Here is a 25,886-nt window from a genome sequence, read left to right as displayed (position 1 = left end):
ATGTCAGCAGTAATTTAAATGAGATAATTCAATGGCCCTACATTTTTTTGCTTTTTATTTCTATTTTAAGCTTCAGGCTCATTGAACAATGTTAATATACTTAATGAACTTTTCATTAAACCCCCCCCCCCCCCTTCCCCAACAAAACACCCCAGGAAACAGTGTGCCTGCACAGTTATTATTCCGCTTTCACACAAGATTTCATAAAGTACTAGATTTAAATTCTATGGACTTTGCACATCTCAGCTGTATGTAGCATAATAAAAGATATCGGAACCCCCCCCCCCCATACAATTGTACAGACATGGATAGAGATACACTAATGGCCAGGCTATAAACAAGGAATACTCTAGTGCCACCTAGTGTTGATTCTAGAATAATTTATTGATTACATCTTTCTGAGAGTCTATATACATATAAACATACTTACAATTGAAGTCACGGATAAATATGATCATTTTAAGGCTAGATTTGTACATACCACGTTGCAGCAGATTTCATACTGAAATACTGATTTCTAATAAAGTTTATTGAAATCCATCACTGCAGTGGATTTTCATTCTGCTACAAAGTAGTTAATTTTTACAAGTCTATAGCCCAATACATTCTCACAGCAGAATGAAAATCCACTGCAGTGATGCTTACCTGTCTGTGCTCCTGCCTGCTTCTCTGGGTACCTGCACACTGACAGCCAGCTCAGCCAATCACTGCTCTGTCCCACGACAGCCAGTGATTGGCTGAGCGGGCCATCACGGAGCAGGGACACAGAGAAGCATGCAGGAGCGCGCTAGTTTAACGCAGACAGGTAAGCATGGTGTCGGGAGCTAAGTAGTTAAAGTGTACCTATCATTTGTAAAAAGTTTTGACACATCGAAAGTTCTGATCAGTACGGGTCTGAACACTCAGATTCAGGAGAACAAGCGGGGAGAGGACTGTGCCGCAGAGAATCCGCTCCCCACTTTGTGTGGAAAAGAGAGAGTCGGGATCCATAGACATTATAAGCCTCTCTTTCTCACACAACACGGTCCTGTACCCGCTTGTTCTCCCGATCGGTACAGGTCTGAACACATTTAGACCTGGACCAATCAAAACTTCTGATATGTCAAAATTTTTTACAAACGACAAGTACACTTAAATTTTTACAGGTCTATGTCACAATACATTCTGACAGCGGAATGAAAATCTATAGACTTAAATAGAAATCAGTATCACAGCGGATTTCTATATGAAACTAGCAGCAGTATGTGTGAATCTGGGCTAAGACAATTTTTAGACAGAGGTGAGATAGGGTACCTGCTCTGGTTTACATAAAATAATGCAAGTTCCTTCAATCTGCCAAGTGGTTGATATCATGCTATGCATATAAAAATCTTATAAACAATAATAAAAAAAAAAAAAAAAAAAAAAGCAGAACAAATAGTTCTACTAAAAATGTGCTCATCTCCAGTTTTCAAGACTTGCCGAGAAATGTTATATCACATTGGATTATCTTCATGTTGGAATAGATGTAGTAGTAGTAGAAGATTGAAGAGCCTGGGAGAGAGATGTAAAAGGAAGTCATGAATACTATCTCTGAAGAGTTACACAAAAACACTGAGATGTTACACATGTTATCTATGTTCCTCAAGTCAGTACGATTACAACTATAGGCAATGTATATAACATATTTTATTTGACTGCTTTTAAAAAATGAAAACCTTTCTATTTATTTTAAAGTGACCCTGTCCCCCCTTTTGTGCATTCTGACATCTCTACACAGGTGTAAAGGGTAAATTTAGCAGTTTTCACACCTTACTTTATATCATAAGTCATGCAGGCCTGTATTTAGAGTTCATGCTGCCCTAGGCACTTTGCACGCAGAGGCGCCCCCCCTCACCACCCCCCCCCCCCCCCCCGCCGCGCCGTTACTGTACATGCATGGTATATACCCTGGCACTTGGGTGCCGCTCTGCTTGATGCCCGCTGTTCTCATCAAACAGACGTGATGGAGGAAGGAAGGAGGCCGGGGGACTGGTTCTGTCCAGTGTTGGACTGGGGGACCTGGAGCCACCAATATACAACCAGTGAGACTTGACATGCTGACCCCGCTCCTTTCCTGAATTCATCTGTATCTGTGACAAATCTCAGAACACCCTCCATTTATACAGCTCTCAGGGTATGCTGGGAGTTGTAGTCTCTGAGAGGACAACCCTGTAATAAATCACTGTGTGCAGACTCTCCTGGTGGCTGCAATCTGTGGGTGACAACCATCAGCCCTGAAGGTCCAGTAATACATCTGTCTACAGCGGCAGTTATCATAGGATTGTACTACTGTACTACAACTCCCAGCATATCCTAAGGGCTGCAGACTGTCAGTACATGCTGGGAGTTGTAGTGCCTGCAGCTGTTGTAGTTGGGTCCTATACACTGAATGCTTTGTGGCATATAAGAATAAAGAGATCTGTGGGGGCTCAGTGCAGGGAAGTGAACCCAGAACATCACTAATAGGGGAAAGAACAAAAACATCTCCCCCTATCCCCTATTAGTGATGTTCTGGGGTCACTTCCCTGCACTGAGCCCCCACAGATCTATGTATTATTATATGCCACAAAGCATCCAGTGTATGATGCACCTAGGACCCAACTACAGCAGCTGCAGGCACTACAACTCCCAGCATATCCTGAGGGCTGCAGACTGTTCTGGGAGTTGTAGTGCCTACAGCTGTTGTAGTTGGGTCCTGGAGGCGTTGCGGGAGATCAGAATACATAGATCTGTGGGGGCTCAGTGTAGGGAAGTGACCCCAGAACAGCACTAATAGGGGATAGGGGGAGATATTTTTGTTCTATCCCTATTAGTGATGTTCTGGGGTCACCTCCCTGCACTGAGCCCCCACAGATCTATGTATACTTATATGCCACAAAGAATACAGTGTATAATGCACCTAGGACCCAACTACAACAGCTGTAGGCACTACAACTCCCAGCAAGTACTGACAGTCTGCAGCCCTCAGGATATGCTGGGAGTTGTAGTGCCTGCAGCTCTTGTAGTTGGGTCCTAGTTAAAAAGTTTGCACTAGTGTACTGTAGTGACCGCAGGGCTGTGTCAGTACACTACCGCAAACAATAAACTGACCCTTATAGACCCCAATGGTACACAGGCTCTGCACACTATAGAAGTAATTACAGTGCAGTTACTAATGACTCACAGGTGACGTCTTCTCCGATTGCCGTCGCTAACTTTTTGCTTTCTTCTCCATCTGGCGCAGCATCATGAAGACTTCTCCGACCACAACTTGTCTGTAGGGGCAGCTGGTGGTGACTGGGGAAGGGAGGCAGCTGGGGCGACAGGGGGACTGGGGAAGGGAGGCAGCTAGGGGTGACAGGGCAAGGGAAGCAGCTGGGGGGGGACTGAGGAAGGGAGGCAACTGGGGGTGACTGGGGAAGGGAGGCAGCTGGGGGAAAGGGAGAGCAGCTGGGGGAAAGGGAGAGCAGCTGGGGGAAAGGAAGAGCAGCTGGGGGGCAGGGGACCAGCAGGGAGGGGCAGCTAGGGTGGCAGGGGAGAAGCTGGGGTTCAGGGGGGGCTGGGGCTCAGGGGGAGAGGCTGGGGGTCAGGGGGAGCGGTAGGGGGGCAGGGAAGAAGCTGGAATTCAGGGGGAGAGGCTGGGGGTCAGAGGGAGAAGCTGTGGGTCAGGGGGAGGGGCTGGGAGGCTGGGGAGCAGCTGAGAATGCAGGGGAGAGAGGCTGGGGGCAGGGGAGAGGCTGAGAATGCAGGGGGGAGAGGTTGGGGACCAGGGGAGAGAGTCTGGGGTCAGGGAAGAGGCTGAGAATGCAGGGGGGAGAGGCTGGGGACCAGGGGAGAGGCTGAGGGTTAGGGGGAGAGTCTGGGGGGGGGGGGGGGGGAGGGGAAAGAATGGGGGGCAGGGGAGAGGCTGGGGGGGGGGCAGGGGAGAGGCTGGGGGGCAGGGGAGAGGCTGAGGGTTAGGTGGAGAGGCTAAGGGGTTAGGTGGAGAGGCTGGGGGGGGGGCAGGGGAGAGGCTGGGGGGCAGGGGAGAGGCTGAGGGTTAGGGGGAGAGGCTGGGGGGCAGTGGGAGAGGCTGAGGTTTGGGGGGAGAGGCTGATGGTTAGGTGGAGAGGCTGGGGGGAGCAGGGGAGAGGCTGGGGGGCAGGGGAGAGGCTGAGGGGCAGGTGAGAGGCTGAGGGGCAGGTGAGAGGCTGGGGGGCAGGTGAGAGGCTGAGGGGCAGGTGAGAGGCTGAGGGGCAGGTGAGAGGCTTGGGGGCAGGTGAGAGGCTGGGGGGCAGGTGAGAGGCTGAGGGGCAGGTAAGAGGCTGGGGGGCAGGTGATAGGCTGAGGGGCAGGTGAGAGGCTGGGGGGCAGGGGAGAGGCTGAGGGGCAGGGGAGAGGCTGGGGGGGCAGGGGAGAGGCTGAGAATGCAGGGGGGAGAGGTTGGGGACCAGGGGAGAGAGGCTGGGGTCAGGGAAGAGGCTGAGAATGCAGGGGGGAGAGGCTGGGGACCAGGGGAGAGGCTGAGGGTTAGGGGGAGAGTCTGGGGGGGGGGCAGGGGAAAGGCTGGGGGCAGGGGAGAGGCTGGGGGGGCAGGGGAGAGGCTGGGGGGCAGGGGAGAGGCTGAGGGTTAGGTGGAGAGGCTAAGGGGTTAGGTGGAGAGGCTGGGGGGGGCAGGGGAGAGGCTGGGGGGCAGGGGAGAGGCTGGGGGGCAGTGGGAGAGGCTGAGGTTTGGGGGGAGAGGCCGATGGTTAGGTGGAGAGGCTGGGGGGAGCAGGGGAGAGGCTGGGGGGCAGGGGAGAGGCTGAGGGGCAGGTGAGAGGCTGGGGGGCAGGTGAGAGGCTGAGGGGCAGGTGAGAGGCTGAGGGGCAGGTGAGAGGCTGGGGGGGCAGGGGAGAGGCTGAGAATGCAGGGGGGAGAGGTTGGGGACCAGGGGAGAGGCTGAGGGTTAGGGGGAGAGTCTGGGGGGGCAGGGGAAAGGCTGGGGGCAGGGGAGAGGCTGGGGGGGCAGGGGAGAGGCTGGGGGGCAGGGGAGAGGCTGAGGGTTAGGTGTAGAGGCTAAGGGGTTAGGTGGAGAGGCTGAGGGGCAGGGGAGAGGCTGAGGGTTAGGGGGAGAGGCTGGGGGGCAGTGGGAGAGGCTGAGGTTTGGGGGGAGAGGCCGATGGTTAGGTGAGAGGCTCGGGGGGGCAGGTGAGAGGCTGGGGGGGGCAGGTGAGAGGCTGGGGGGGCAGGGGAGAGGCTGGGGGGGCAGGGGAGAGGCTGGGGGGCAGGGGAGAGGCTGAGGGTTAGGTGGAGAGGCTAAGGGGTTAGGTGGAGAGGCTGGGGGGGGGGCAGGGGAGAGGCTGGGGGGCAGGGGAGAGGCTGAGGGTTAGGGGGAGAGGCTGGGGGGCAGTGGGAGAGGCTGAGGTTTGGGGGGAGAGGCCGATGGTTAGGTGGAGAGGCTGGGGGGAGCAGGGGAGAGGCTGGGGGGCAGGGGAGAGGCTGAGGGTTAGGGGGAGAGGCTGGGGGGCAGTGGGAGAGGCTGAGGTTTGGGGGGAGAGGCTGAGGGGCAGGTGAGAGGCTGGGGGGAGCAGGGGAGAGGCTGGGGGGCAGGGGAGAGGCTGAGGGGCAGGTGAGAGGCTGAGGGGCAGGTGAGAGGCTGAGGGGCAGGTGAGAGGCTGAGGGGCAGGTGAGAGGCTGGGGGGCAGGTGAGAGGCTGGGGGGGGGCAGGTGAGAGGCTGGGGGGGGCAGGTGAGAGGCTGGGGGGGGGCAGGTGAGAGGCTGGGGGGGGCAGGGGAGAGGCTGGGGGGGGCAGGTGAGAGGCTGGGGGGGGCAGGGGAGAGGCTGGGGGGGGGCAGGGGAGAGGCTGGGGGGGGCAGGTGAGAGGCTGGGGGGGGCAGGGGAGAGGCTGGGGGGGCAGGTGAGAGGCTGGGGGGGGCAGGGGAGAGGCTGCCCCCCAGCAGGGGGGCAGCTGAGGATGCAGGGGGGCCGGGGGGCGGGCAGACGCTGTGGGGCTGGGGGGAGACGGGGCGGCCGGGAGCAGGCTGGTGGGCAGGCTGGTTCCCTCCCCCCATGCAGCGCCGAGGTCTGGGGTGCGAGGCAGGGGGTGAGCTTCCGGCACACACAGTGTGACAGAGGCCGGAAGCTCACAGCTGCAGCCCCGCGTTCCTGGATCTACTCTCCTGCTAGGCGATGACGTCACATCACGTGAGCGCCGCCGAGCAGGAGAGAAGATCAGGGACCGCGGGGCTGCAGCTGTGAGCTTCCGGCCTCTGTCAGACTGTGTGTGCCGGAAGCTCAACACCTGCCTCGCACCCCGGACCTCGGCGCTGCATGGGGGGAGGGAACCAGCCTGCTCCCGGCCGCTCCGTCACACCTCCCCCCCCCCCCCCCCCCCCGGCGCGGACTAGGCACCCGTGGGCCGGTGCCTACGGACGTTTTTTTTTTTTTTTTTTTTTTTAAATAATAAAAAAAGTGTTCCCTGCGGGTGCCGCCCCCCCCCAGGGCGCCGCCCTAGGCACCGGACCACGGGTGCCTAGTGACAAATACGGCCCTGAAGTCATGGTGCTTGTTAAAGTAAAAAGTCATCTTTTATCAACTGCACATTATGTTAAGTGGGCGGGGCCTCGCAGCATTAGCACCGCTTAGCCCCGCCCACAATGCCACCATTGGAGGGCCGACCTAGAGGGGGTGGGGCCTAGACCTTTAGGCCAGCCTGTTCCAATGGCTGGTGAGGGGGCGGGGCAAATGGAGGTGTTGTGGGCGGGGCTAAGTGGCGCTAATGATACGAGGCCCCGCCCACTTAACATAATCTACAGTTGATAAAAGATGACTTTTTACTTGAACAAGCACCATGACGTATGATATAAAATAAGGTATGAAAACCGCTAAATTTACCCATTACACCTGTGTAAAGATGTCAGGATGCACAAAGGGGGTGACAGTGTCACTTTAAGTTCTATATACACAGGAAGAAAACACTGATGTTTGTCTGCGATCGTCTGTAAGATATATGTGTTTGGTTGTTTTTGTATAATTTAAGGAGAAAATTTTCAATAAAAGCGGACTAAATTAAAAATTGCTCTATTACGAAATTATAACACTTATTTTTTGGTCTATGGGGCTGTGTGAGGTGTCATTTTTTGCGCCATGATCTGTATTTTTTATCGGTATTTTTTTGTGTAAGGTATGATAAGATATGGATGTAACCAAAAATCATCAATTTTGCACTTTTTTTTTTTTTTATACACTGTTTACAATGCAAGACTCCTATGAGCAATATACTGATTGCAATGTAATGCATTGATCTATGTTATTTGGGCTCATCCCACTACTGGACCATCACTGACTGGTTTTTAACAGCATTTAAATGGTTAAATAGCCATTGCGAATGAACATGAGATAACATGCTTCACTTCCCCGACACCATTCAGAGGACATGCAAAGAATAAATATGTATGTTAAAGTGTCACTGTCATTTTTTTTTTTTTTTTTTTCAGAAATCAATAGTCCAGGCGATTCTAAGAAACTTTGTAATTGGGTTTATTAGGCAAATATGCCATTATCTACATTCAAAAAGACTTTCCCCAGTTCCCCCCATCTCTCTCATTCACTGCTCATTATCAGGACATCTTGACTCTTTTACATCAGTCGGGCCCTATGGAGAGGGGAGGAGGCGATTAGTCGCCAGCAGAGAGCAGAGAACAAAGGATTACACAGTGGGAGCTGTGTGAAAGCCGTATTCAGAGGTCAGAGAGGTCAGTGCTGACTTCAGAGGAGATAGCCTGGTGATGTAGCTGTAAATTAACTCTTTGTTGTCCTGTTTTGGTGCCTCATCTCTCTCCACCCCTCCCCTCCCCATAGAAAACCATAAAGACAGGGGGAAGAGCTTCAAACTGCTTTTTCATGATAAAAATGCTTTTTTCGGCTAATAAACCCAACTACACAGTTTCTTAAAATCACCTATACTATTGATTTCTGCAAAAATTATTTAAACGACAGTGACACTTTAAGGGTGCATTCACACATACAGGATCCGCAGCAGATTTTATAGTGCAGATATCAATGTAACTAAATAACTGAACACAGCATCAAATCTGCACGATCAAATTTTCTGCAGATCTTGTACGTGTGAATGCACCCTTAAAAAGCATACCGGTACATAGCTCAGCCTGCTGCTAGTGGTATTACATCCACTATAGACCTATACCTACCCTGTTTCTCCAAAAATAAGCTCTACCCAGAAAAAAAGCCCTAGCTTGATTTTACAGGGTTTTTGTAATAGGCCTAAATTCTAAGCAATGGTGGGACTTTTTTTTTTTACCTTCCCGGCCTTTGTTTTAATATTTTTTTTTCTGGGTACTTGATTCCGCCTCCTCTTCTTTCTTTTGTTGATAAAGTGCAAGTATGGCATTTAGCCTTTCATCCCACTGACCTAAATGATTTAATCCATCTTTATGCCCTGAAACAAAGAAAAAAAAATGTTATATTACCGTCTTTATAGATTAGTCACACTAGGTATTATAGAATATATAGCTTACAAATTAAAATAACTAGGAGCAGGTATTACTTTAAATATACAGGTATCTTAGCATATTAAAGTGTCACTGTTGTATTTTTTTTCCAGAAAAATATAGTCCAGGCGATTTTAAGAAACTTTGTAATTTGGTTTATTAGGCAAATATGCCATTATCTGCATTCAAAGAGACTTTCCCCAGGTCCCCCCCTCTCTCCTCTCTCTCATTCACTGCTAATTATCAGGAAATCATGTCTTGTTGCATCAGACATGCTCCTGTCTGTTCTATGGAGAGGGGAGGAGGGAGATTAGTTACCAGCAGAGAACAAAGGATTACACAGCGGGACCTGTGTGAAAGCGGTATTCAGAGGTCAGTGCTGACTTCAGAGGACATAGCCCAGTGATGTAGCTGTAAATTAACTCTTTGTTGTCCTGTTTTGGTGTATCATCTCCCTCCACCCCTCCCCTCTCCATAGAGAACAATGAAGACAGGAGGGAGAGCTTCAAACTTCTTTCTCACAATAAAAAATGCATTTTTTGGTTAATAAACCCAATTACAAAGTTTCTTAAAACCACCTGTAGTATTGATTTCTGCAAAAAAAACAAAAAATTAAATGACAGGTACACTTTAAATAAAACATAATAAATAAAGTGTTGTTTTCTTATATATAAAACATATTTTCATATTTTACTGAATAGCAGTAAAATACCTACTGTACACCTATAAGTAATCCACATAACAGCAGGTTAGTGTCTTCTAATCTGCTGTTAGTTTCCCTTTAAGTATTAATTCAGTGTTTTGTTTTTTTTTGCAGTGTGAAACATAAATAGTATGAAAATTAACTAAAAAATTATACAACAAAAATATATTACTTTTTATATCCATGCCACAATAAGGCACAAACATGAAAGAGTTCTAGGTGATGAGACACTACAGCATCCTTATAGTAGCAATTCAATGTCAGAGCTATATTTACACACTGGATTGTCCAAGTGGTGTTCCCTTACGTACTTTCACAGTGATGGATCACCTGCTCCCACAGCTTGTTCTTTCTCAAGCAGGCGAGACTACCGACAATTAATAAATGCCGCTTCCCTCGAGTCAGTGCAACGTTCATCCTCTTCTCTGAGTCTATGAACCCAACCTGCCTGGTCCGGACACAAGACAGGATGATGATTTCTTTTTCAGCTCCCTGGAAGGCGTCCACCGTTGATACCTGAATTGCTTTCATATTCGATGGGTCATTTACAGCAGCAGAGCTCAGCATACAACAAACCTATATATAGGGAATAGGAATACTTTATTAACTAACATGTAAAAATGTACAGACATACCAATTTAACCTAAACCTTAATTTAAGTTAAAATGCTATTTTTTATAGTAACTTTATACAAAGTTAAAAGTTATCAGCCCAATCACTTATGTAGGAAATGTAGAAAGTGCTACTATTTAGGATGATGATGATGATGATGATGAAACTAGTAAATGTTTTCTGTACGCATACATCACACTAGAGCACAGGTTTTAAACTTGCAAAGAGCTTTGGCTGTCCAGGCATGATGGGAATTGTAGTTTTGCAACAGCTGGAGGCCCATGAGTTTGACCCCTGTACTTGAGTCTCAGTGAATAATGAAATAATAGAATTTTTTTGGACTATTATAAAGCCTGGCAGAAATATATTGTTGGCTACATAGCTAGAATGTGACAAAAGATCCAGTATCAAATGCAATTTAAAGGGAAAATCTAATAAAAACAAAACTTACAAACATCCAAACAGGGCAAGGTTTTTAACTACACAGTACAGTAATCCTGCTCCTCTGATGCAGTTTTCTGCCTGCTCCGTACCTCTTGCTGTTTCTCTTCCCCTGCACTGCTATCCGATTACATTTCCCAGAAGTCTTTACAATGCATGCGTAGAACATTCCGTTTCTCCCACCCCCATATATGCCCCTCCCCCAAGGGGCGGATTAACTTTACCATAGGCCCCGGCCTGTTGACCAAGCTTGGGCCCCCACCCCCATCCCACTGTAACTTTGGCAGAACTAGCGTGGTGTCTGTAGTAGAGGATAGATAATGTCAAGATGCCCAGATTTGTGCAAAATTGCTGTAAAAAAAACGTCATTTTTTGAAAATCATGGCAGAACTGTAGCCAGGAGACAATACACCACTGAAAGTATAAGTCTTTTAGGGTTGCCATGGGCCCCCCAGGAGCTCAGGACCTATTTTAATCCGCTACTGCCTCCCCCTCTCCACTCATGTCCCACCCCCTCTCAAGTCTGCATCCTCAATCTGTGCTCAGTAAGCAAACTGAACGTGAGATGGAGGTCACATGGTCTTTGTCTCCTGCAGGGGGGAGAGCAGAGAGAGCAGGAGACAGAGTGGATCGCACAGAGGCCAGTTTTCTTCACTTCATGGATGTCAATGAACTACCAAAGCAACAGAACTTGGCACACACAGTAATACATTATATACAGACATCTATGTAAACTTAATTTTTTTTTTAATAGAAAATAATTTTCCCTATCTAGACTAACCCTTTAACATATTATATGGAAAGAATATATATTACATATTACCACTTCTCTGTAGTAATATGAAATAGGTAATTAGACATTCACAATGGGGTTGATGTATTAAGCAAAATGCACCAGAATTGTGCCCAAAAATGGCATATACTTTTCCTGTATAACTAGACAGCTTTGAAGTGTAAAGATACTGGGCGATGCTGTAAAATGTACCAAATGTACCAATAATGTGCACCGTGCTAAATCCTATGTAAAATGTATGCTAGTTACAGATATGCTGTTGTGTAATACATTGCAAAAGTGGAAATTCATAAAGAGTTTAAAAAAAACCTTATTCATCTGTGCTTTGTAGAGTGTAATAACTCCAATCATGGATCCTTCGATGCCACTCGCAATCAGTGACTGAATAAGCTTCACCGTAAAGTTGGCCTCCTCCACATTATAGAAGCTGTTATTCCCCTCTACCTACAAAAAACAGACAAAAAACAAATGCTTTGAAACAGCTTTGAAAAATGAGTAGTCCTAACAATGTGTAAATAAGACAAATAAAACAAATAAAAATAAAAAAAATGTATCTATATATATAATATGCTTTTCTTTATTACACCTTTATGTACTACAATGCAATAAAGTATGTGACAAAGTAAGAAAACAAGCAATAAATAATGGTAGCTAGATTCAGTTTTAGCAAACTGCTATATAAAGCTACGAAAGCAAATCTAAGCTAGTCACTACACATCGAGATTCAAGAGAACACCTCTAAGGAAGGGTTCACACCACGGTTCTGCCGTCCAAGGCAAGGATACATTGGCACCTGGTCAGAACTGGGTACTGACGTATCTGTGTATGGACTGGCACAGACCCCATTTACCCCTATGGTGAGAACATAGTCAGCTAGTGCGAAAAGTATGCTTTGTGCCATAACTGTTTTTGCGCTTACGCCATTTACCGTGCAAGATCAGGAATTAAATAAATTAATAGTTCAGGCGATTATGCGCGTGGCGATACCAAACATGTTTGTTTATTTATTTTTATTCTAAAATGGGGAAAGGTGGGTGATTCAGACTTTTATTAGGGGAGGGGATTTTTCATTAATAAAAAAAAAACTTACTAGAAGTTCCCTTGGGGTTATCTCCCCTGGGGCACTTCTACTATTACTGCTCTGATCTCTCATTGTGATCTGTGCAGTATTGATTAATGAGATCAGTGTTTTATTGCTTTCGGCTGCTGCAGCCGAGAGCAATAGAATGCCAAGCTGGGATCAGTGCCATTACGGAACCCGCAGAACCCGGCCGGAACCAAATGCGGGGATCGATCCTCTGCAGTCATGTTGCGGGGGGGGGGGGGGGGGGCAATCTTCCCACTATACCACCAACGATGGGGAAAAGGAGCCTTTTAAATGCAGCTGACAACTTTGACAGCTGCATTTAAAAGGCTAATTAGTGTGCACAGCGATCGGACTGTTCCTGCTAATTGCCACGGTCCCGGGCTGCAGATAGTACCCGGGATCGCGGCGCGTACTTTTACGACCTTGGTCGTTAAGTGGTTAAACATAATTTTTGTACCTATTATATTTGTGACATTCAATATATTTTAATGTCTTTATAGTTACTGTGGACAAAAATGAATGGACAGTTACATAACAAAAAATTATACTACAGTGTTTCCCCAAAAATAAGACAGCGTCTTATAATAATCATTGCTTCCAAAGATGCGCCAGGTCTTATTTTAAGGACAGGTCTTATTTTTCCATGAAGAAAAATTCACGTCACCTTCACAGAAGGGAGAGTGTACACTATGGCAGCTTCCAGCCACCAGGGGGAGCTCACCACAGCACACTTGTACAGCACAGCAAGGACAGCGTACAATACAAAAACTTTTCTAGGTTTTACTTTCAGGAGAGGCCTTATATTTATCAATTCAGTAAAACCTCTACTAGGTCTTATTTTCAGGGAAACAGGGTATGCAATGGTAAAAAAAAAAAAAAAACACATTACACTTTACACATACCAGCTCTGTGCCATTTGCATTGTAAAAACATAGTGTGGGTAACCAGGCCAATAGGGGCTTCCTGTCGTCCTCCGATACTCCATTTACCAGATTCCCTTCATAAAACAGTTCATTAGCCAGAGCACTAATGGAGGGATGACAGCGATACTGAGTCCTCAGCATAACGGCTTGATGGCCCTGAAGAAGAAGAACATCGAGTGGTCGTATAGTAAGGAGCTTTATTATTACAAATGATTCTAAGATACATAAGTCAAAATGCTGGACCTTCACAGAAGGGTTCAGATTACAACAGAAGGTAGGTATAAAATGCAAATTCTGATGGATCCATAGTAAATCTATTTTTACTACTCTGAAACAGACTAATGCTAATGTGACCAGTGAAGACACAATAAACATACCATAAGGCAAAGCCGATCGAAGAGAGTTTGTTCCAGTCCAAATTCATGGGCAGCCTCCGAGCCTTGGATGGTAGGTGAAAGCTGCTTCGGGTCTCCAACAAGTATCAGCTTTTCACACTGAAATCTGTAAGTCACAGAAAGTGCTAATTTAGTGTAATAATAAAATATGTATGATCTATGTTAAAAAGTCACCAGGGCCGTAAATTGTGGATGGATTTGCAAAGAGCTTAGGTGCTCTCTGCAAAATGCGGAGGCTCCTGTAGACTTCTATTTGAATGTCAGTACTGCTATTGTGGCCCGCATTACAACCAATCCTATTGTAAATTCACAAATTTACAGGATGTATGAATAGCCCCATAGAAATTAATGGGTTGTAAAGGATTCATTATTTGCTGATCAGCAAATAATAATGAAAAATACTGATGTGTGAATGAGACCTAAGGCTTAATGGCCTCACAGAATGTTAAAGCATATGGTAAGTGCCCTGACTGACACTAAGAGTTAAAGGGATGCTCAGGTGAAAATCTTTTTCTTTCAAATCATCTGGTTTCAGAAAATTATATAGATTCTGTAATCTATATAACTTTATGAAGCCAGTGGATTTGAAAGAAAAAGATTTTTGTAGGAGTACCCCTTTATTAGTTGAAAAGTTAGAAAACATACCCTAATACAAGGGTTGGGAACCTTGGCTCTCCAGCTGTTGCAAACTACAACTCCCATCATGCCTGGACAGCCAAAGCTAAAGCTTTGGCTGTCCAGGCATGATGGGAGTTGTAGTTTTGCAAAAGCTGGGAGAACCAGGGTTCCCAAAGCCTGGTCTAATATAAAGTTTCTTACCCAGGTGACAAATTCCTCTTTATAAGTTACATAAACATACATGTGACATGATACGACCGTGTTTACATCACCTGGCGATTGGAAGCAAGGATGCTGGCTCTGTTATCTGACTGCACTCATCGAGAATCACGACTGGGAACTTCAGATTACTCAGGCAAGGGAAGGGACAGGCTGCACAAGTGGCACCAACCACACGAACCTGGCAATATGCAAGATAATTAAAGGAGAAGTCTGGCAAATTTTTTTTTTTAAGTATTGTATTGCCCCCCAAAAGTTATACAAATCCCCAAAATACACTTATTACAGGAAATGCTTATAAAGTGCTTTTTTCCCTGCACTTACTACTGCATCAAGGCTTCACTTCCTGGATAACATGGTGATGTCACTTCCTGGATAAGTGTAATTAGTATATCTTTTGGGGGCAATACAATATTTTCATAAAATTTTTTACTGGACTTCTCCTTTAAAAGAGACGCCATATTAATTTGTTGTAATATAGTGAACAGGTCATGAGGACGTCCCGCAGGCTTTTCATAGATACTAAACACTCTATAAAGAACAACACATACCTGTCCCAGCAACGTCTTATTGGTGCCAACTTTATGAAGCTCAATACTTTTCCGAACATAAGCCTTTTCCCCAGGGGTTAAGTCTTGCTTCAGTAGGGCTAGAAGTTCTTTAAGTTGTTCACTTTCATTCTCAGATCCAGCGTGTAAGCTTCATATAAAACATATATTAAACAATGCATATAGTCAGTAACAAACCAATTATAGCCTCCAAATACATTAGAAAATTAGGCTGGATTCACACTACGTTTTTGCAATCCGTTTTTTCACCCGAATTTTGCAAAAAACGGATGAAAAATGTATAGAGAAAATGGATGCATATGTGTGCATCTGTTTTGATACGTTTTTCCATTGACTAGAAGTCAATATAAAAAAACGGATCAAAACGGATCAGTTTTTTTTTAGCGAACACAAAAATTAGGTCGACCACGTTTTTGTGTCCGCTAAAAAAACAGATTGGTTTTGATTTGTTTGTTTTTTTGTTTTTTATAATGGAAGTTAATGGAAAAACGGATCAAAACAGACACACACACACACTTGCCTCCGTTTTTTGCAAAAAACGGATTGCAAAAATGTAGTGTGAACCCAGCCATAGTTAGTAAACATGAGCTGCTTGACAGAATGTGTATTCCTAGCAATAAGATAGATATTCCACAGCTCCATATAGTAAAAATGTCCAAACTTTATTGTGGCATATTAAAGATTCTCACAAACATTAAAAACACGCCCCCCTCCCTTCTGAGTCAGCTCATGTGAATAAGTCCCTGGCTGTATCTGCTGGGAGGATTGGGGCCAGTTCACACAGAGCAAGGGCCCTATTACACGGAACGATAATCGGACGAATTGGCCCTATCCGGCCGATTATCGTTTCGCTCTGAAGCTGCAGCGAGCGGGACCCGGGGAGAAGCGGACCGCAAAAGGAGCCCTGGACAATGGATAGGTAATGTATGCCAGTTTAAGCAAGGGCTGCAAGGACATTGGTAACGATGTCCATGCAGCCCCTGTTAAACGATTATTGGGCCGTGTAATAGGCCCAGTAAACGAGCACCGATCTAGTAGATCAGCGCTTGTTTACAGGTATTATCGGGCCCCCATCGCCCGTGTAATAACACCCTAAAAGAGAGGGAATTCCACAACGGAACTCTCCACTGTGGAATCCCGCCAGCCTCCGTGTCATACAGGCAGTCTATGGAAGGGCTCGCATGTCTCCTCTTAAAAAATTGACTTGTCAATTCTTTGAGTGGAGAGGCGCGCGAGCTCTCCCATAGAGTGAAATGCGCTGCTTTCTGATACATGTGAAGGCACCCCGCAGGTGCATATTTAACATGTATCAGAGGTAGATCCCAATAAAAAGAAACACAGTTTTATTACAATTATGCTTATAAAATGTCAGACAACATTGTGATAATTTCTACAGTCAGCAAGGATTTCCGATTTCTCAAAATGCCATTTTGCTGTGACCACGGTACAGTGCAGAGGCTAGGGCTCACCTGTGGGGTAGGATGGGCTTGGCTATTTTTCTTATGCTTCCAACTCTAATAAACTGGTCAAAGCCGAGATCTAGTAATCTGTAACAATCAAAACAGGCCTAAGAACATAACATACTCGTCTCTGTAAAAAAAAAAAATCTTAGCTAAGGTAATAAAATAAAATTATCTTAACCAAAAAAGGGGTAAAACCTAAATGGAAAGTGTCATCAGAAAATAACTTATTTTTTTTAAATAATGATTTTAGGTTAAACATATTTTTTTATATTTTCTAATTTTCCATTTTTCTATCTATATTATAATAAAATCCTAAAATCCTGCCGTTTTCATTCTCACCACTGGGGATAAAACTTAGCTGAGACTACCTGGTCTGTCAGTGGTGAAAAGGGGAGACTGCTGTAAAGTGATCTGTGCAGCATTGCAGCAACATGTGACACCAGTGGATACAAGACAATAGCAGTTCCCTGTGGAATGACCTCTTCAGCGGTTACAGAGTATGCTCAGTGAATATTCACATTCATCTTAAGGTGACAGACTCTTTGTATTGTCATCTATGTCCATGAGTCTTGCTGTAAAGCACGTCACTAAATACTGTTAAAAACAGCCCAGGCAAGATGGCCCCCCCATAACAAAAAGTGAAAATACAAAAAGTCAGAAAATAGAAACAGATTATAATAAAAGAACATGTTTTAGTATACGACTCACACATAATATTTCCGTCAGTCTTTTTTCATCATAAATCAGAAGTGGAACAAACAGGGTAAAATTATTATGGAAAGATTTGAACATCTTCTGTGTTTTCAACCCACTCCTGGTTTTGACAGACTGAAATACTATGTGTAAACATAGGCTTAAAGTGAATCTGTCAGCCGCAATTCAGGTTCCAAATTGCTGATACTGTTAGATGGATGTATAGTTAAGTGTCAGGTCAAGGAGACACATGGTTCCTTTCATACATTGTTGTGTGCTACTATAATGTAGAAAATGCTTTTATTCTCTGATACAAAGTCTCATAAAAATCTCTCGAAGCCCCTGCAGGGCTCCAGACTAAAAAATTTACCTAGGAGCCATTGGCTAACCTTCCTAACCTGAAGAATTTAGGCGCCAAATAGAATATTTGGTCGCCAACATTTTAAACCATGTAAAATTAATGTTATGTTAAATGGGACTTACTGTGTGCAGAGGCCGCGGCAGCCTCCTCCTCCTTTAGATCCTTTCTTTTCTTAGTTTGAAAACTTTCAACATGGAAACTTGCAACTTGACAACCATATCCAGTCTGACTCAGTACTTCAGCTTCACTTGGCTAGCCTTTTAATGAGGCTTACTCTTCTGAACTTGAACTTAAAGGGAACCTGTCGACCCCCGTGCCGGGGTGACAGGCTCCCAACCCCCCGTTAGAACCCCCTATACTCACCTCATCTTCACCCCGCTTCTGAAGATGGTCGGGTAACGGAGATCTCAGCCGCTGCAGCCCGGCGTGCGCTGAGAGATGAGTCCAACGCTCATAGAGAATGACGGGAGAGTCCAGCGCTCCGTCATTCTCTATGAGCGTTGGACTCATCTCTCAGTGTGCGCGTCAGGCTGCAGCGGCTGAGATCTCCGTGACCCGACCATCTTCAGAAGCGGGGTGAAGATGAGGTGAGTATAGGGGGCTCTAACGGGGGGTTGGGAGCCTGTCACCCCGGCACCGGGGGTGACAGGTTCCCTTTAAAAGCTTGCAACAGTCTATACATACTGAGCTAGACTTCTGACTGCAGCCATAGTGACCCCCCACAAGATGTGTATATAGATAGATATATCTCTCACCTAGTGACTAATGCAAGTGACCCCCTACAATACAGACACCTGAGGGGCCCTGATAATAATAATTGTGCATATATCTATCTCCCAGTGTCTGCAGCCAGTTTGCCCTACACTTATAGATGGCCCCCTCCCCTTATAGATGACCCTCTCTACCCCCATTATAGATGCCCCCTCTCCCCCCCATTATAGATGCCCCTTCTTCTCCCCCCCTTATAGATACCCCCTCCCCTTATAGATGACCCTCTCTACCCCCATTATAGATGCCCCCTCCTCCCCCCCATTATAGATGCCCCCTCTTCTCCCCCCCTTATAGATACCCCCTCCCCTTATAGATGCCCCCTCTCCCCCCCCCATTATAGATGCCCCCTCTTCTCCCCCCCTTATAGATACCCCCTCCCCTTATAGATGCCCCCTCTCCCCCCCCATTATAGATGCCCCCTCTTCTCCCCCCCCTATAGATACCCCCTCCCCTTATAGATGGCCCCCTCTCCCCCCCTTGAAGATGGCCCCTCTTCTCCCCCCATTATAGATGCCCCCCCCCCTTTCCTCTATGCTAAGCAATATTTAAAAAAAACACACACACAAACTCACCTGACAACCCGCTCCCCCGGCGATCCTCTTCTTCTTCGGACGCTGTCCCCGGCTGATGCGCGGCTGCCGGGGGTGTCCCGTCCTATCCCCGGCAGCGCGGCGCATCAGTGAGCTCCCTGTACGCCGGGGCTGTGACTTCTGACACAGGAAGCGTCTCTGACGCGCGCTTCCTGTGCCGGAAGTCAGGGCCCCAGGCAGCTCACTGATGCGCCGCGCTGCCGGGGATAGGACGGGACACCCCCGGCAGCCGTGCATCTTAAAGAGACAGCGCGCTGCCGCCGGGGCCAGTCGCAAATGGCGCCCAGATTAATAAATCTGGGCGCCATTTGCAAAATGTCAGTCGCATTGGCGACCATTTTGGTCGCCATCTGGAGCCCTGCCCTGAAGTGCTGAGGGCTGGTACGCCTCCTCGCTCCCCCTTCCTTCTCTATCCCTGTTTAGGATCAGAGGGAAAGCAACAAGGTGTTACAGCCCTCAGCACTTGGGAAAGTCTCTATGCACTGGAGAATAAAAGCATTTTTCTACATTATGGAAGCACAGATCGATATATAAAAGCTACCATGTGTCTCCTTGACCTAACAGCTAAATAACTGCAGAACTTAAAGTGTCACTGTCGTTTAAATTTTTTATTTTTTTGCAGAAAACAATATTAGAGGCGATTTTAAGAAACTTTGTAATTCGGTTTATTAACTGAAAAATGTATTTTTATCATGAAAAAGCAGTTTGAAGCTCTCCCCCCTGTCTTCATGGTTTTCTATGGAGAAGGGAGGGGTGGAGGGAGATGAGGCACCAAAACAGGACAAGAAAGACTTAATTTACAGCTACATCACAGGGCTATCTCCTCTGAGGTCAGCACTGACCTCTCTGACCTCTGAATACCAGCTTTCATGCAGCTCCCGCTGTGTAATCCTTTGTTCTCTGCTGGCGACTAATCTCTCTCCTCCCCCCTCCCGTCTCCATAGAACAGACAGGGCCCGACTGTTGTAAACCTGATAATGAGCAGTAAATGAGAGAGAGGAGGGAGGGGGGGACCTGGGAAAAGTCTTTTTGAATGCAGATAATGGCAGATTTGCCTTATAAACCCAATGATAAAGTTTCTTAAAATCGTCTGTACTATAGATCTCTGCAAAAAAATGAAACAAGAGTGACACTTTAATCTTTGCAGGCCCTTTAGGGACTCGGCTCTCTTTTCCTGTAGCAACTTACCAGTGTGTTCTAGTCTGCCAAAAATTTTAGCACTTACCACCATATGTATACTAGATCTGTGCATATACAGTAGGTTATATGCTCAAAGAAAAAAAACACTATGCCTAAGCTGTAAGAAAAGCTGACATTTGCAGAGATAACACCTTAGAAAGTCCTCATTTCGGACAGATATCTGAATATGATGCCCAGTAACATGTTTGTTGCAGTTAGTGACAGTAGTATGAACTTTATAATTTATAGGACAATAGGTAACAAGTATTATATTTAGATAGTAATTGTATGGTATATAGTAATTGGAAGGGTATTCTCATTGTTTAAAGGGGAACACTGTCGAAAATCCTTTTCTTTCAAGTCAAATGGTTTCAGAAAGTTATATAGTTTTGTCATTTACTTCTAAGTAAAAATCTCCTGTGTTCCTATACTTATCAGCTGCTGTATGTCCTGCAGGAAGTGGTGCTTTCTTTTCAGTCTGACACAGTGCTCTCTGCTGCCACCTCTGTCCAAAACAGGAACCATTCAGAGCAGTAGCAAATCCTGATAGGAAAACTCTTCTGCTCTGGACAGTTCCTGTCTTGGACAGAGGTGGCAGCAGAGAGCACTGTGTCAGACTGAAAAGAAGAAACCATTTCCTGCAGGACGTACAGCAGCTAATAAGTATGGGAAGACTTGATATTTTTAAATAGAAGTAAATTACAAATCTATATAACTTTCCGAAACCAGCTGATTTGAAAGAAAAAGACTTTGCCAGAGTACCCCTTTAAGAAAACAATGTGCAACATGTTCAACTGCCCAAACTACTTGTGTTAATGTTTATGCTAACATGCAAGACACACTTCTGCCCCCGAGCCATCCTCTTGGTGGTAGTGACCAGTTATGGCATATTGTGGTAATTTCCTTAAATTGGCCCCTATTTATGGTGGCTTGGAGCAATCTCCTCAGGAAGGTGCGTGCAGAGTGAGGTAACAGATGTGTAAGATCCTGAGTGAGGCCTGCGGGCAATGACCATGTATAAAATACACACAAAAGGACATTAGCCGTGACAAGAACTTCTCTAACAAGGTAATAAATTACAGTTTTAACAAAAAACATGGTAGCATATGCTTCCACCATTAGGGCTTGTCGGAGAGTGTCAAATGCTTAGTGGTACCATTTCTGTATTGTTTTTTTGGTTACCCCTCAGCAATCTCAATTACCCTCCAGCCTTAAAGGGATAATCTTCATGTTTTGGTATCAGGGGCTCAATATACAGTCATAGGGGCTTAGTTACAAGGATGGTAATTGGTTTATCTAATCCACTTAACTAAACTGTTTCCAAAACATATCCATCTTTTTAATGTAAATCCCCCAAAAATCTTTTGTGTGCTGTAAAGTAATCCCAACCTCCACAATTACAACAGCAAATCCAACACACGGTGGGGAGTCCTGGCGTATTGGTCAGATAGAAGCACCGCTCTGAGGAAGACCAACATGAAACAAGTTTTTAGACCCACAGGTCACATTTTCTACCCCCCTTACAGGCCAATTATAGGATAGGGGTAAGAGCCTCTCCCATTATGCCTGGTATAAACATCACATGTTTGTACACAAACGCCATTGACTTTAACAAGATTTCTAATAACGTGATGGTATGATTAGGCAATTAAACTATAAAGGTCCTCTTACACGGAGCGATAATTCGGCCAATCGATCGTTTAAAGATTTTAGGGTCACGATTTTATTTTTATAACGATCAGACGAAAAGATAAATCGTTTGACAGAATCGTTATTACGATCGTTTTAAGATCGCTTAAGCCCATCTCACACATAGGGTGAATCGGTGAAAGACCGTTTACACAAAGCGATTTGAGAAATTTCAGCGAATGACCAACGATGATTTGAGAACATGTTGAAAGACCGAGATGAACGATTTCTCGCTCGTCGCTCGATTGTTTGCTGTGTTTACACGAGCCGATTACCGTTCAAATGCGATCGTTATCGTGAAAATTTAAACGATAATCGCTCCGTGTAAAAGGATCATATGGGCCGAATCGGGCCGATTATCGCTCTGTGTAATAGAGACAATGATCAGCTGATGAAATCATCATCGGCTGATCGTTAATTTAGGTTTGGACCTTAAATCGTCAGGCGGCGAGCACAGGAGAGAAGACCAGGAGCGGGGAGAGGTAGGGTATAAGCTGATTGCTAGCGATGTCCATGCAGCCCTTGCCCAATGTGCATGCAACCCTTACTGCCTGATAATCGGGCGGTCTAATAGGTTTAGTAAAGGAGCACCAATCTAGCAGATCGGCGCTCGTTCACTAAAATGATCGGACTATAGTCGGCCTATGTAATAGGGCCCTAATAGGACCAGCGATCAGCTGATGACTAAGAAAATGCTTGTTTGCCAGCTGATCACATCTTTTAACCCCCTTAATCCAAATTCATGTGCATGTATGTTCGGGGTTGCTGCACATTAGCACAACCCCATGTATAGTTAACTCTGTCAGCGAGTGGTGACAAGTCCTGGCAAACAGCCAGGAACCTATAATCATTCGCCTCAGCCAGGGATTGCTGCAATTGGTCATTACAGGCAGACCAATCGCAGTGAGAATAAAAGGAGGGGCTGGATTCTGACAGCTCTCCTAGCTCTGATCTCCTCCCTTGTGGGTGGGAAGAGATCAGAGTTGGGAGTAAAGAACAGTCATGCAGTACAGTAAGCACAAACACACACACACAAAACAAAAACAATAAAATACCAGCTTCCAAAATCATCCCTGTTGCTGTATGCAATAGTTGCCTCTGACCCCTGCTTCTGTACCTAATAGTTACCCCTGTTGCTGTACGTAACAGTCATCCTTGGCCCCTGTTGCTGTACCTTATAGTCATCCCTGTCCCCCAATGCCATACCCTATAGTCTCCCCTATTACTGTACCTACAGTCAGGGCTGTATTTACTATTAGGCACTTGTAGCCCTGTGCCTAGGGCAGCAGTGTTGAGGGGGTAGCACTTCAGTGATCTTATACAGTATTAAAAAAAATTAAATAAAAAAAATAATAATAATAATATAAATAATTTTGATGTAGCTGCTGCCGCCATGCTGCTGTGGCCTGGGGAAAAAAAAAATAATATTTCCCTGCAGGTTTGCAGCCGCTTTGGTAGGATTATGCCTGATTTCACCACTTTCTGTGTATAGTGATGAGATCCACAGTAATTCTACAACAAAATCTACATGTTACTGATGGAGTTTTTGCTGCGTATTTGTGGCAGTCCTGCATTAAAAAAATTCTGACATTTGTGGAATCACCCTATTGTATTATGTCTGAGAGCCTAGGACAGCACAAGCTGTAAATACAGCACTGCCTACTGTCACCTTTTACTGTACCTGATAGTCATCCCTGTCCTATGTTAGTGTATGTGATCATTGCTTTCGCTAACCATCTATCCTGTTACTGTACTCAATTATTGCTGCTGTTCCTGTATCTGAAGTTTGCTGCTAAAATGCTAAGCCCTATAACATCCTAAAAAGTAAAAGGACCTTTACCAAATAAGGCCTAGTTTACATATATTAGTTGCATCCGTTTCCATTTTTTTCAAAGATATTGACCACAACTGATGTCACAACTGATGTCAAAAAGGTTTTCTATGCTTTTTTTCCAGAAAAAACTGTCAGTTGCTATAAGTTAATATCAGTTTCCATACGTTTATTTCATCAGTTTTTTTTTTCTCTTCGGCATTACAGTGGGCGATCTATATAGGTGAGCAGCAGCACAGGGAGCCCTCTACCTTGGGCAGCAGGACATGGGGACATCTCCCAGTACAGGGATGGGGAACCTTGGCTGTCCAGCTGTTGCAAAACTACAACTCCCATCATGCCTGGATATCCCAGGGCCAAGGTTCCCTAACCCTGTCCTAAAGGGTGCTGCACTGTATAGAGGAGCTGGGGGGGCACGGACAGGGCATGCCGTGCACAGACGCATGCATTATGCATCCTCCGGCGGTCCATTCACTTCAGTGGATGCGGTGCCGGATAGCTAAGCTGACCGTACGTCAGAACACTGCATGTAGCGGTCTGTCCGTCGGCATCAGTTGTGGAACGGATCATCTGAACTGTCCATTGAATTCTATGGGATCAGTTCAGCGAAGCGTTTCCCTCCGGTGCTTCTCTACTGCGCCGGTGGGAAACGCCGACGGATCGACGCAAGTATGTAAACTAGGCCTTACTTTTTTTTTTTTTCACAAAGACAGGGGGAGATTAATCAAATATGGCGTAAAGTGAAACTGGCTCAATTGTCCCTAGCAACCAATCATATTTTATTTTCTTTCCCCTACATGTATGGGTGATCTAGGGTGAGAAAAAGCACAGCTACTTTCTTCCAAAAACAGTGCCACCTCTGCTCTCAGGTTGTGTTAGATACTGAAATACTGAAATTCAGCTCCTTTCAGTTCAGTGCAAATGAGTCGCAAAAAAAAAAACAAAACTACACCCAAACTGTATTAAATTTATATATATATATATATATATATATATATATATATATATATATATATGTGTATATTTCTTTTTTCATGTCTTTTGACATGTTTTATTCTTGCTAAAAATAAACAGAATATTACTCTTGCCACCTTAGTGTTTCTTAGCATCTTAGTATCTCAGGTCATAAAGGAAAGCCTGAGATTTCTCCTCTTTTCAAATCCATTCCTGGCTTTGGCTTCAAATCTTTGGCAGATAATATGTCAGATAATCTTTCTGTGTAAATGGTCCCTTACATTTGCTTTGTGTACAATATTTGATGGGTTGTGGTTTTGCTGATAACAGAACCTACAATGCATGCTTGCATGATATTACTCCATATTCAACGTCAGGTCAGACAGGGAGATTAGCCTTCATAAATTCAACAAAAATTACTTATAATTAGAGATGAGCGAACCTCGAGCATCCATCCGAACCCGAACTTTCAGCATTTGATTAGCGGTGGCTGCTGAAGTTGGATAAAGCCCTAAGGCTATGTGGAAAACATGGATATAGTCATTGGCTGTATCCATGTTTTCCAGACAACCTTAGAGCTTTATCCAAGTTCAGCAGCCCCAGCTAATCAAATGCCGAACGTTCGGGTTCGGATGAACTCGAACCCCAACCCGGTTCGCTCATCTCTACTTATAGTCACATACAAGTATGAAATAGTATTACTGATGAAAAAGGAGGATCCGTCTAAAGAATAAGTGTGTCTGTATGGAACAATGGATCCAAATATATACATACCCCAGAAGAACACGATCAACTGCTACATTTGTGGATGATGAAATAAGCAATTTCCAATGGAATGAACAATGCTCTTCAGGAGGATTATAGGCTTCAAAAAGCTGGACCAAGAACAAAACCACCACAGCCAGTAGATAACTTTTTCCAGCACCAAAGACTCCTGAAATATAACAAATGTATTGTATTGCATTACGATAGATAGATAGATTTCCTACCAATGATTAACCTTATCATACACCTCAAAAACATTGTATGAAAAATCCCTTATAGCTTATTAGTTTTTCTATTACCATGAATGACAGTGATGGGTGCAGCCTGGGGCCCCTGGATTCCATCAGAGTCAGCCATCATACGTGCAATCTGCAGCAAAGCCGTGGCTTGGTCTCCATTCAGGCAAAACTGTGTAATCATCTCTTTTGCTAAAGTTAACACAAATGTATGATCAGCGATAGTACATTTGCTGGAGACTTTGGCCGTAATGGCCGGTGGTTTGAATTTTCCTCTAGGAATTTTTATTGGTTCCTCAGACTGAGAAGACCTGAAATAGGTAAAAGACAGAGACAGGTGGTTAATCATTTCTTTTTTCCCTTCTATTTAACATTAGATTTGCAAAAAGAAAACACCACTTCATGCAGGACATACAGCAGCTGATAAGTACTGGGAGACTAGAAGTAAATTACAGATCTATATAACTTTCTGAAACCAGTAGATTTGAAAGAAAAAGATTTTCACTGGAGCACCCCTTTCCAT

General features: G+C 45.2%; 1 protein-coding gene across 5 annotated transcripts in view; it reads right to left on the bottom strand.

The window, feature by feature from the left end:
* Positions 1–398: 398 nt before the first annotated feature.
* Positions 399–25,886, bottom strand: part of ZGRF1 (zinc finger GRF-type containing 1) — a 67,231-nt gene continuing 41,743 nt past the window's right edge. For all 5 annotated transcript variants that reach the window (XM_069978494.1, XM_069978492.1, XM_069978497.1 and 2 more), the window contains 11 exons: positions 25,427–25,674; positions 25,137–25,296; positions 16,301–16,378; positions 14,814–14,961; positions 14,316–14,443; positions 13,408–13,531; positions 13,010–13,186; positions 11,330–11,464; positions 9,486–9,750; positions 8,282–8,419; positions 399–1,533 (listed from right to left, as the gene is read on the bottom strand). In XM_069978494.1, the coding sequence (XP_069834595.1) occupies positions 8,298–8,419; positions 9,486–9,750; positions 11,330–11,464; positions 13,010–13,186; positions 13,408–13,531; positions 14,316–14,443; positions 14,814–14,961; positions 16,301–16,378; positions 25,137–25,296; positions 25,427–25,674 (1,585 nt within the window). In that variant the 3' untranslated portion in view covers positions 399–1,533; positions 8,282–8,297. The remainder of the gene's footprint in view (positions 1,534–8,281; positions 8,420–9,485; positions 9,751–11,329; positions 11,465–13,009; positions 13,187–13,407; positions 13,532–14,315; positions 14,444–14,813; positions 14,962–16,300; positions 16,379–25,136; positions 25,297–25,426; positions 25,675–25,886) is intronic.

This window comes from Dendropsophus ebraccatus, chromosome 7, assembly GCF_027789765.1.
Source record: "Dendropsophus ebraccatus isolate aDenEbr1 chromosome 7, aDenEbr1.pat, whole genome shotgun sequence".
NCBI classification, from domain to species: domain Eukaryota; kingdom Metazoa; phylum Chordata; class Amphibia; order Anura; family Hylidae; genus Dendropsophus; species Dendropsophus ebraccatus.
The sequence above is the reverse complement of the archived record's forward strand: the minus strand, read 5'-3'. Positions and strand labels throughout refer to the sequence as shown.